Here is a 12,456-nt window from a genome sequence, read left to right on the forward strand (position 1 = left end):
TCTGCGCTAACATAGGATCTGTGCTACAGACGATATGGTTTATCTAGGAAGTGGAATAGAGAAGTAGTTTATTACTACTTCCAGGGAATAAGAAAGAGCACAAATCCAAATACCACACTTTTGTCATAGTCTCTCTTTATTCCACACACACATATTTACACACAAACACACACTGCTTTCAAATGTAGTGTTCCCTACAACTTTACTCATCTCCTGTTGCACATCAGAAATATCTTGATTAGCCCTAAAAAGTGCAAAGCGTTAGCGTTTCAAAATCTTCGAAAAATATGCAGAAATTACTGTCTTCATATATCAATACTTCAGCACAAAATAATAAGCCTTTGTGATATCATGAAGTTCAGAGGTTCTCAATTACAAATGCAGTAATCCAATTGGTTTATGTCAAAATCAGTGTGCATACATCTTCCTGAATTCTTTCACACATTAAGAGGAGAAACTAAATTCACCTCAGCTCTAAGGCAGGTGTGTGCATGTCTGTGGTTGTGTGTGTGTGTGTGTGCGAGTACAAGAAATGTAATCCAAGAGGTGGATGATTTCACGGACTTTAAACAAAGTCCGTGAAATCATCCACCGTAGAGACGAGTCTCTTCCTCTGGCCCGAGGTTTCTGTATTTGCCGCTGCGCTGCTTTGTTGATACGGAGACTTATTCTGCTGGGTGTGTCCTTGGGTCAGCGAGATGCCTGGGGTCGGGCGGGACTGAATGTCTTCCTGGGCCTGAGCCAGAGGCAGGGAGAGGAGATGGAGTGAGAAGGACAGACGAAAAGATGATGGAAGGGAGGGAGGGAGAGAGATGTAATTGGAATTTATGAGAGGAGATAAAAAATATCAATCATATTAAGTAAAAGAGTACATAGGTAGACAGAGATGGAGAACCCTTTAGCTTAGTTTGTGTGTATAAGTGTGTGTGTGTTCATTTACCCGGGTCCTGATCCTTTTAATGTGCCGTAACCTCGCCAGCCACTTGGAGGCATATGCATCGGAGGGGTTTGCTCTGTACTGATGCACCAAAGAAGCCATCTGGGGAGAGACAAGGACAGAAGAGTAAAGTGTGTGTGTGTGTGTGTGTGTGTGACCGAGTGTGGATTAGAGAGATAAGGAGCACACTCACATTTGCATGCAGGGCCATCTGTCGGACCAAAAGCGGTAGGTTGCGGTCTGAAACAATCTTTGCCACCGTTGTGTCTACTAACCCCTCCAGGTCTGAGAAAGAGCAAGACAAGGAACAAAAGTAAAGCAAAAGAGAGAGTGACAAGGAACAAGAGCAGGCAGAACATGTAACTTTTTGTCTGTCCATTCAACAATTGCCTCACCTTTGCGGCACTGGAGGGTGACAAGGTTACATTCATAGTCCAGTGGTTTTATGATGACTTCTACGAAGTTAAACTGACCCTGTTGGAGGGGAAGAGAGAGGCACGCTGGAGTGGGAGCACAATGTATTCACTGCACATTTGTGTCTGTCCACGTGTTTTGTCTGTGTGTGTCTGTGTGTGTGTGTGTGTGTCTATGTGTAGGTGTACCTTTATGGTGCCCAGTTTGTACTCCTCTCCAGAGTCGTTGTACACAACCATGACAAAATCATTGCCAATGTGACGCTTTTTGTTGCAACAGCCCTTGTCGCTCTCCCTGTTTGGCATCAGTGTGGCTATGTGGAAGATAGCTGCAGAGACAAAATACATTAATACCAGGCATACAAAGAGAGTATTTGTTGTGTAATACTCACAACTGAAAGATATCACACATAAGCACATCATTTCTGTCGTAGTAAAGACGTCGCTTTCTCTCCCTCTCTCTCTCACAGACACGCACACACACGCTCACCCTGCATGATGTCGTCATGCCAGCAGTAGGTGAATTCTCCGTCATCGCCGTACTGGTCAAGCCCACCAAGGAAGATCTGGTCGGGGTCACAGTCTTTCAGATGGATTAATTTGCCCAGGCCTGTCAGGAAGGCAGCGTAGCGGTTCGAACCATACTCATTTGACAGGATGGCAACCTCATTGTTAACCTGGGAGAGTGAAGATGTTGAGGATGTAAAGTCAGTGAAATTGTCCATTAACTGACTGACAATAATATTCAATGATGACAACAATCAATGCTATTGTTTGGGTTAGTGTGTGTTTCAGCTTTGTTTAGAGAGATAGAAACTGAGGACACAGGAGTCAGAGGTGGCATCTGAAAGGTGTGCGTGTGCAAGTTTATGTAAGTGTAAGCATGTGTGTGTATGTGTGTGTGTGTGTCTCACCTGACCAGCCCCTACAAACACCACTCCGATCTTATGGGTGTCATAAGGGGGCATCTGGTCCAGTACCTTCACAGCACGGTCAATCACCTACCACAGAGAATAAACTTAGTTTACAGTGTGTTCATCGCTCAGGAACAGATTCCAGCTAGGTTGAAAAGGGCAACTGACCTGAGTTTTGGGCAGCAGCAGGGGTTTGTTGGCCTCATTCCCAAAAAAGGGAGAGTGGTAGAGCTGGAGGAAGACAAAACTAGAGAGAGAAAGACAGAGAGAAAAGAGAGGTGTTTGGTATGGGTACCACTATAAGTTTGTGTTATTAGGTTATCACCTCGGTTATAGTTTTCAAAAACTGGCTAGAATATATACATTTCATCCTGTTGTTTTATGTTTTTCACTGTCTGAATTAAGTAATCTAATGATTCAAAATCGGGAAGTAGACCGTAGACCAAGCCAGCGGAGCCAAGATTGGCTCTTGTGGCTGATACATCACTTCTGATTGTCAGAGCTGCAGGCTCTTCATACCCACCCACATGCATACCCAATGTGGCAGGAACAAGCCACAGTGGCTTCAGGCTGTGCTTTAGGTACAAACGACAGAGGCTGCATTTATTACTTCTTCTTCTTCCCAACATGTGTGTGTGCAGTACCTCGGGCTGAGTCCGGAGATCTTCTCTGTGTTGCTGGGTCCAGGTCGACTGTGGTAGGAGTCCCTCTCTGTCCTCCTCTCTCTCCTGGAGGAGGGGGCTGACACAGAGATGGTGTGACCCCGGGGACGGTGGCCCCCACTGGGGGAGATGGGTCCAGGCTGGGCAGCCGGTGTTGGGAACTCCAACTTCATCCTTGCTCCTCCGCTCTGAGGCAGTGCTGCGCCCGGGGCTTCACCGCCTTGGCTCTGACCTCCCAGTCCGTTCACCTCCCCTCCTCCACCTCCCTCCACTTTCTCTTTCTCCAAATGAGGCTGTTGGGGCTGGGGCTTGCCCTCTGAAGGTGCCCTGGGTCGGGGTGCATCTGCTATTGCGGCCCCTGACTCTATAGCAGCTTTGGAGAAGGCTTCAGGTAAGGTCTGCAGCTCAGGGGAGGAGCTGGACTTGTTAAGCCCCTGACCCTGGGACTGAGTGTGGGTCTGAAAGGGAAGCTCGGGCCCCTGGCTGCCTGGGGTAGAGGGTCCGAGAGTGGGCTGATCGATCGGAATCGCTCCCTCGCTCACCTCCTCCAGAGTTGACTTTTCATCATCCTGACTGGAGGTGGAGGAGGACTGGAGCAGAGAGATAAGATGACGAGTTGATTTAAAAAAATAACAGAGGAAAGGAGTTTAAGCGTAACACTGGTATGTTTGTGACTACCTACCCTGCTGAGAGTTCCAGGGGGCGGGGTCTTTGTGAACTTGTCAGCAGACATGAATATGGGTTCAGAGGCCATCGGTTCAAACTCCTCACTCCCTGGCCAATCAGATGGGGAGTGTGCTGAGGTGACCCCTGACCCCTCCTCCAGCACCACCACAGAGTCTACAGCAGAACACAGCAACACACATGTGGGTATAAGTGGATACACACACAAACACACAGTTCTACACCAACTAAAGTGTACCCACACTCACACACCAGTGTTGAGTCCAAGTTTCATTACACAATCATAAAACACACAAATCAAAACCATACCCAGGCATAAGACTCCCACCTCAAGCATAAAAAAACATCAACTGTGAATTGTAATTTTGACACAAACACCACACACACAGTCTCACACCTTTTGCTCTACTAGGTCTAGACAGACAAAAAAAAAATCGAAATTCTAGCCAAGTACATTAGAAGGCAAAGGAAAAAAAAAAAAAAAAAATCACACTGGCAACATGAAACAGAATCGGATGCATCCACATTGATCAGCTGGTGATCAAACAAACTCATAGGCCGACAAGCAAACAGAGACACACGCACACATACGTGCACACAAACAGACATTAAGACCTTAACCTAAATCCAACCTACAAACATTGATCAGAGACAGACAAATACAAAGACAGATCAATGCGGCAGGGGCAGGCAGCATCTATCCATCACTGGCTTATCTAGCAGTGGCAGCTACCGTCTATTTGATTTCCATCAAGACGCATGCATCTGTTTGGTTGGATGGTTTGTTGGTTATCTTTGTCCATACATACTGCAGCTACTGCAACAGTAGCCCAGACCAGGCCTCGTTCTCATTCTCTCCCTGTAGTCCTGCTGCTCCCAACTGACACTCTCCCTACACTCAAAGAAGACAAAGTATAATGCATGAGAGTCAATGCCAGCCCCATCAGGCTGTTTTGCGTTTGGGGTGCTTGTCTGAAAACTGAAGCTCTGAAAATTTCTCTCTTGCCAGACTGGCCTACCAATAAGGTGAGAAAAGTGTATTATACTTGGATGAGGTCTGGGCTTTCCTGTTGACAACAACAGAAGTTCACAGGTTAAAGGTCAACCTGGGAGTATGTTCAGGAACACCAGGGTTAGAGGTCACAAGAGGATTAGAAAGGAAAATCAACAAGGGAGTCAAAGAAATCATCACTTAGGCTGTCATTGGATTGGTTGATCCTAGTGCAGTCACATAATTCAGTGCTATGATTGGCTTGTTTGTCGGTTTGACTGACAGAGCATCCTCTCCCATAGCGTCGGCTGTTGACGACCCTCCCTCCATCCCATGTTAATATAAGATTGATGGGTAAAGCAGAAATGCAGTAGAATATATTCCTTCACTTGTGCAATTTTGGAGCATAAAACAGCTGGTCCTTTGCACACCTGTGTTATCTCTGACAGGTGTGCAGGAGAAGCCTAGGAAACACACAAAGAAACTCCTGCACACTGTCCCTTACTTACAATTAAAACATTTTTTGGTCTTAGGACCTTCCCCAGATATGAGACTGTACAGTGAGAGATAACGTGTGGAAGTTTCTCTGCACACATGTGGAGCATAAAATGGAAGGGGTTTTGTTATTATGAATGCCATGTGATAACAGGAAAGGCATTATGTCACTTCCACTGTATGCTCGCAGACTACTCTATTGTACAAGTGACAAGAAATACACTACACCAGGAGTTTGCTCAGGGGGGAGAGAGGGTATGGGGGCACACATGTGTTAGACGGTACCTGCCCAGGAAATACTCCTGTGCAACCTGCCAGGGGCTGGAGGGCCTGGGGGGGCAGAGCCCAGACCCAGAGACCAGAGAGAGCCACCCACTGCAGGCAGGGAGCCAATGGGACGGGTTGGCACACGCCGCCACACAATACACCGCAGCCAATCACAAACCAGCATGGTGGTGAAGATGAAAAAACATGAAAACAAACTAATCAGAACAAGAACAAAAATCTCAAAAACAGACCAGTTAAAAGAAAAAAAGATGTAAATTAATTACAATGAGAAGAGAAAAAAATGTTGAAGGAAAGAGTGAACCAGAGTTCACAAGGTAATTATAGATAGATATAAAGATGAAAAGTTGAGGGGGTGAAGGGGAGGCTTCTGCTAAAAAACGTTTTGACTCATGAAACAAGACCATGCGGCAGTGATCTTTGACAATCACTGACCTGAGCCAGTGCAGGCTGGTCTATTGATGATCTTAGCTTGAAATTACCAGAGTATTTACAGGCCCTTTGGCTGAGATGATCAGCACCTAGCTCAAGTCCATACTCAGGAGCGAGGACAGGCAGTCAAGCGGACAGGATGCACATTCATGCGTAACATCAATTCTATTTCTATCCAGTCAGGATGTGCTGTTCCATTTATTAACAATAACACAAGGAGGGAGTTATTTATATACGACTAGTACTAAAAAAACCCTCAGGTACACTGCCTGTCCTCTTCAATGCCACACTCACCTGCTCAGCAGGAAGCTAAAGGTCGTAATGTTTTTTGGACAAAGACCTCACCTGTACGGATTTCAGTTACAAGCACCAACACACGGTGACAACATGAAAACACAAAAACACAACCTTTGAAATCTCTCTCTCTTTCTCTCTGTTGCACACCTCAGACCCTTACTCACCAGTGTTGGAGCGCTGGATCAGGTTTGCCTTCCCTCCTCCACTGCTGTGTATTTGGGGAAGGGGTTCTGAGATGGGGGCGGGAGCTGGGGCTGGTGCCGGGGCAGCGGTGCTGGCAGGGGCACTGGCTGTCTGGGCGGGTGGCTCCTTCACCCCCTCCATAGCCATGAGCACAGTGGAGAGCTCCTGCAGGGGCATGTTGCCCAGCTCTGATGAGAAGGGACTGGGCGGGTTCTCCAGACACATCAGCCAGCTGGTGTTACCTGCACAGACAGAGAGAGTACAACAGTAGATTAGACCGCTGATCCACTGATAATAACTCTATAGATCTATTGCTCATCTTTCCACCTATCTGTGGAATCATCCATCATAGTGTCAACTGACAGTCTTTATGACAGAATTTAATATTAGAACCGCTCAAAACAGGAAACTGTGCTGATTGACATAAGCCTGATTACTTGTAGTAAGCGTATCTTCTGGGTCTGGAATGAGTGAATTGAATGCTAATGATGGACAGCAGCGACAGACAGGAGAGAGAGAAGGGCCATTTGCCCAGTATAAGAAGAATTATTCAAAAACTGAGACAGAAATCACACAAACAGCTAAACCCTGATTGGATAACTGAATAGCAATCCCTAGATCTCTTCACTGTATGTGTGTGTGAGTGCGTATGTGCAAGTTTGCGTACCAGACGGCCTTCGTATGAAGATCTCAGCCCAGCCTTGTGTGAGCATGGGGACAAACTCAGCCAGGCTGGGATTGTCTTTGAGTGGCGGGGGAGCGGAAGGGGTGGGAGAGGCAGAGGAGGGAGGACCCAGGCCATCCAGGGTGGGACCAGAGGGGGGAGAGAGAGGGGCGGCTAACTCCCCCTCAGAGGGGGACACCAGCGGACTGAGACTCTGGGCAGGACCGGCACGTAGAGCATGGCCACCTGGGAATATAGGTGAGACAGGAAGAGGAAGGTCATCATCACCATCATCATGATCATTTGTCAACTCCTTCTCCTTTCCTTGACATATTTTATTTTTCAGACCAATTCACATTACTTTGAATTGCAGTTTTAGTCAGCCAGTGAATTTTTGACTGCCATCTCCAAAAAAACAACACAATGGTATCACAAAGAGATGTCAAACACAGCAGCATGACATGCAAAATTTAGTGTGCAGGTACACAGAGCAAGCAAATGCATTTAGGTACACCAATTAAGCCAAAAAATAACAATTAAAACAATTAAACAATTAAAATACAAAAAAGCTAGTTTCCCGTCCTGACATGAGGCCGACTACTACTTGCGGAGGAGCAGACTATTACCTGACATGGAGCGGACTCGTATGCGTGTGGCTCTGTTGAGCTGCTGGCTTGACTGAGACTCCAGTTTGGCTGGAGCCTCTTTGGTTATACGGGTGTGTAGAGATGGATCTGACCTACAGGACCAAGAAAGAGAGATGATGTCAAAACGGCTACAAATCTGAGTAATTCTATTGTCATTATCTGTGTGTGTGTGTGTGTGTGTGTGTGTGTGTATATGTGTATGTGTGTGTGTGTGTGTGTGTGTGTGTGAGTGTGTGTGTTTCACCTCGTCATTTCCCCTCCTCCTCCAAGCCGTTCAGCCATGTCAAGGCCCAACAGTGCTTGCGTTCGGACCCCTCCGCTGGTTGTGATGGTCACCAGCTTGTTGCCCACCAGCCAGGTCATACTGCGACCCCCCGCCAACAGGAACTCTGCGATGGGAGACCTGGGAGGACAGTCAAAGTCAAAGGTCAAGATCGCCAGTGCTTCAGTCGGAATTCTTTTACAACAAATTCTTTTACAACACATGCACATATAAAATCGGAGCCAACCTCTTGGGCAGGGCTGAGAAGTTGGAGAAGACATATCGTGCCATCATGTCCAGACAGGTCTCAGTCAGCTCCAGGTGAACGGTCTTCAACCCCTCGTCTGCCTGAGTCACAGCATTTTCGTCTGCAGAGCCCAGACTGCAGGTGGTGGTAGAGGTGTGCATCCTAGAGGAGGCAACAGAGAGATGGCTAAGCGACAGCGAGAGGGACAGAGGAGGGAGAGAAAGGCGCACACGCTCCATATATATTAACACGTATGTTATGAAATGCACACAAAGTCATGCAAGTTCTGATACGTACACAGAGAGAAATGCAAGAGGTCATACAACTCACACAACACACAAAACTGTTCATATATGTGATCTTGCTTTAAAAGATATATACAGAATCACACATGTGCGCATGCATGCATATGTGTGTGCACAAACAAGTGCACAGTTAGGTTAACAATTTAATTCTCACACACACACACACAGGCACACGCTGGGACTTGGTATAAGTGGCAGACACCCACACAGACTTTGATATTGCCTTGGCCATCTCCCTGACTGTAAATTGTGTCTGTGTAGAGGTTGAAGGGGCCTACGGTATAATAAGTGTATGTTATTAATCTTAAGGTGAGGAGCAGCATGGTCACAAAGCTGAACAGTGAGAGACTTGCAAAAACAAGATGAGGGCAAGTAGAAACTATGTGTAAATGAGATTGTGTACAACAGGGTGCTAACATCTCCCCTGATCCAAATCTCTTATCAGTATTCACTGCAGAGTTAACAGCACCTCTCTGTATCCACAACAACCATTATCCCATGATCTGTAGGGAAATCAGGTTAGCTGCACATTTGCTAATGGAAAAATCAGTCTCAATGGACTGGAGAGCTCCCAGACTTGACTTTTGCCTGCCGTAGTAAAAATAAAGGCCACACTGGCTCGCTGCTTGGGACTGAAGTAAACACATTTAGTAGGAGTGATTTTTAACAACATTCTCAGGATGAGTAAGCCAGACTGAGATTTCTCTGTTCTCTCTACACAGTGGGGAGTATTCAAGCCAGAGCATTTTTTCACCCCTCACCCTAACAGAATAAAAATCTGAAAACAAAGCCAAGCAAAAAAAATAGATATAGATAGATATATAAAAATATAATAAAAGAAGCAGATAAAGGACAATGGGATGACATAAGCAAAACATCTTGTGGAGAGAATGGGTGACGTGAGAAAGAGAAAAATATAAGAGGAACATCCTTCCTCAGTTGATCTATTCAATTTCTTTTAGCTTTACCTGCGTCAGCCCTGTAACTACCTCTATTTTATGTAAGACACTATAATAGTTCATTACAAACCACTGACGGAAGGGCTGGCTGACAGGATTACATCTAAATTTGAAGCTGAAAATTGTTGCGGGAGGGCAGTCATGCAGTTAGGCTACATCGTTCTCTTAGAGAGAACAAAATTAAATCTCTCACTCAGACTAAGTCCCAGCTTGTGATTAAACAACACGTAGACAGACAGTTTCTTAGCCCTTAGCCATCCTTCTACTGACCATTAATGAATTGTGCTTGACTCCAATGTCTAGTGGACACGTACTCAGAACACCACGACCATAAAACACCCACAACAGAACCAGAGTGGTGTGTTGTGTTCATTAGTTTCTAAAATCCATAATACATAACTAACCATTATATTTACACACACATAATCCAAAGCCAAGCTGAACTGTAACACACTTGTAAACATCTTGAGATTTTTTTTACTTTTTCAGTGCAGTAACAACAGTCAGGGTGGATGTATGAGCAGCCCAGCACATGCTCAGCTCAACAAACTTCAGAAGATAAATATTTAAACTCATGCGTTTTGGGTCATTTCTGTATATTAGCAATTGGTGTAGTTTAAGAAAATATTTAATTAAAAAGTCTTGTTGAAAACTTAACTATGGTCATGTTGTCTGAGGTGAAGGAGGGCAGGTGTCCACCAGCACACAGGCTTCCATCTAATTTGTCATTTAAGTGTTACCATTCAAGAGACACATAGCCGTTTTAGGAAATATCAGAATTGCAGCCATTTAGCAATCATTATCACAGCAGGTTTAATAGATCTGCATTACAGTTGTTGTGTCTGATAAAGTTCCGACTCTCAATCCGTTTCCTTTGAAATTAAATCCAATCTTAAGTTTTAGGACTGTGCCACCTTCCTTGAAAGGTTCACTCTTACGCTGCGTGATACTCAACTACTGAACTTTTACTGCCACCTACTGGACAGGAGTGGTATGACAAATTCAAGAGAGCGGTATCTGACAACTGTAATGTTAGATCATATATCCATCAATCACTCACTTTCACAGTTCAGCCAAGCAGAGAGATAGGTATATAGGTAGGTCGGTAGGTAGGTCGGTAGTGTGTGTAGGTAGGAAGTGTGTGTGTGTGTGTGTGTGTGTGGTAATAAGAGTGATTTGAGTCTGTTATCCAACTGTATCACAAGTCCACACCAGCACAGCTAGTCCTAAAACCCCACACTTGGAGATTGCCATGGTCATAGCAGCACAGTGTATGCGTGAGCAAAACAAAGGCATTAAAAAAAAATCTCAAGCAAGCGAGCAAGGCTGTTGTGTTGCTGTTGTCCTTATCATTGGCCCAGGAAGCAGTAGTATCCTCCCACCAGGAACAGGGAGGGACCAGCTGCTGGTTGCAGTGACAGTTGTCAGGTTGTGTAAGATCCCATCCATTTGGCTACACATGCTTTGCACCAGTCCCTCCAGCCATTCATTTGTTGTTAGGCCAATCAAAATCAGTCAGCACCACACTCAGCAAAAACCACAACCAAAAACAAACTCAAACCAAAAACAAGTTACAAAATATAAAAGCTAAAATCTGTGTTAGAGCCAATTCAAACAGAATAACATCGAGGTGGATCAAGATGTTTTCTGAACATGTTTTCTGCAGACACTGCATGCAAAACACAAAAGCAAAACATAAAAACAAAAATAGCACACGTATGATCACAGCCCAAAACAAACCAAAAATGTCAACAAACAAACCCTCCTCCAGCATGCACCACCCAAAGTGAGGTGTCCCTGGTAACAAACCACCCAACGCCCGCCCAACGGTCCCACATGACAATGACCCTACGCCCCATCAACCATCCCATGGAGGAAGCAAGAAGTGTTTGGGTTGTTGTTGTTTTGTTTTTTTTTGGTTACCCAGAAGGCTCTTCTCTAACCTGCGGACCGCGTGCTCGGAGACACTGATGCTGCGGGAGCGGAAAGCGTCCATGGCTGACAGGTCCCTCAGCTCTTTAACTGGAGAGCTGCTGTTATTGGCTACCGCCGCTGCCGCCTTCGCCACTTTGGCCGCCCGCAGACTGGGTGGTGATGAATACCATGGCAACGGGCGAGGGGAATGCGCCCACGTCGGGGGTACGTTGGCGGTGGGCAGTAAGGGGGTGGATCATCGTACGGGTGGTGGTTTGGGAACGTGTGGGAATGTGGAGTGTGGAGGTATACCAGGACACAGCAGGAAATGTCACCCGAACGCCCGAACAACAGCCACACGACCAGGTGACAAAGGGACACACGTCACGAGGAGGGGGCAGCGTACAGAGGGCAGGGCCGCACAGGTCAAAGGGTGGACGTCACAGGAGAAGGGAAGGGCCAGTAGAAATGTAGGGAGGATCCAGGGTGACACAACCACCCCCCAAACCCCAACCACAACGCAGAGCCCAATCGCAGGAGGGGAGGGGAGGGGTCAAATGAAGAATTGAAAGAAAAACAAAAACAAGGTGATAATTAACAGCAGTGAACACTATGATTCAGATTACAGGAGAGGGGAGTAAGAAAAGAGGATAAAAAAGGGGGTAAAAGTCTAACAAAACATAAAAACAGACAAGCTACAGAAGAGGGTAAACGGCTTCTGCCTTTCACAAAACAAAATAGACACAGGAAAGTATTCAGGAGAGCACTGAAATAAACATTATTTCACACAGCAGGTACATAGTGAAGCCAAGGACTAGTACAGAAGAAGTGAAGTAGTAGGGATGGACTCAGCACAGGTCTGACCGAAATGGGGGTTAAAACATAACCACATGAACAACAACACATCCAACTGAAAAGGAAACACTGGGTTAAACATGAGGGTTGGAGCATAGCATGCCGGGACTAAATGAAGGACCAAATAACCCTCTAAAAATTATATTTTACTGTTGAAAATATATTTTCAGGAGAAAGTAATTGAGACTTTTTGGATATCCCCAAATTTAACCTTGACGCTCACCCAGGCCAAAGAAATACAGGAAAAAATAGGAAATAGGCTTTTGTGACCAGAGGCTATCATAAGAAAAGAAAGAAAGCCTCTGGTTAC

General features: G+C 45.7%; 1 protein-coding gene across 2 annotated transcripts; it reads right to left on the minus strand.

Moving 5' to 3' along the window:
• Positions 1-128: 128 nt before the first annotated feature.
• On the minus strand, positions 129-11,934 carry tsc2 (TSC complex subunit 2). Of its 2 annotated transcripts, none has more exons than XM_071531428.1 (16): positions 11,321-11,934; positions 8,114-8,275; positions 7,849-8,007; positions 7,584-7,696; positions 6,961-7,203; positions 6,275-6,535; positions 3,609-3,766; positions 2,909-3,516; positions 2,433-2,511; positions 2,265-2,351; positions 1,841-2,027; positions 1,540-1,679; positions 1,333-1,411; positions 1,131-1,222; positions 941-1,039; positions 129-736 (listed from the first exon to the last, which is right to left on the minus strand). In XM_071531428.1, exons 1-16 carry the CDS (start codon positions 11,371-11,373, stop codon positions 566-568), a joined length of 2,691 nt encoding a protein of 896 aa, XP_071387529.1. In that variant the 5' UTR covers positions 11,374-11,934; the 3' UTR covers positions 129-565. The 2 variants fall into 2 exon arrangements, with proteins under 2 accessions (XP_071387529.1, XP_071387522.1); XM_071531421.1 differs by having other exon boundaries at positions 8,114-8,299.
• Between the last annotated feature and the right edge of the window lie 522 nt (positions 11,935-12,456).

Source organism: Centroberyx affinis, unplaced genomic scaffold, assembly GCF_046629955.1.
Source record: "Centroberyx affinis isolate AG114_WGS23_722 - 3 ecotype Tasmania unplaced genomic scaffold, CSIRO-AGI_Caff_v1 ptg000142l_1, whole genome shotgun sequence".
NCBI lineage: Eukaryota > Metazoa > Chordata > Actinopteri > Beryciformes > Berycidae > Centroberyx > Centroberyx affinis.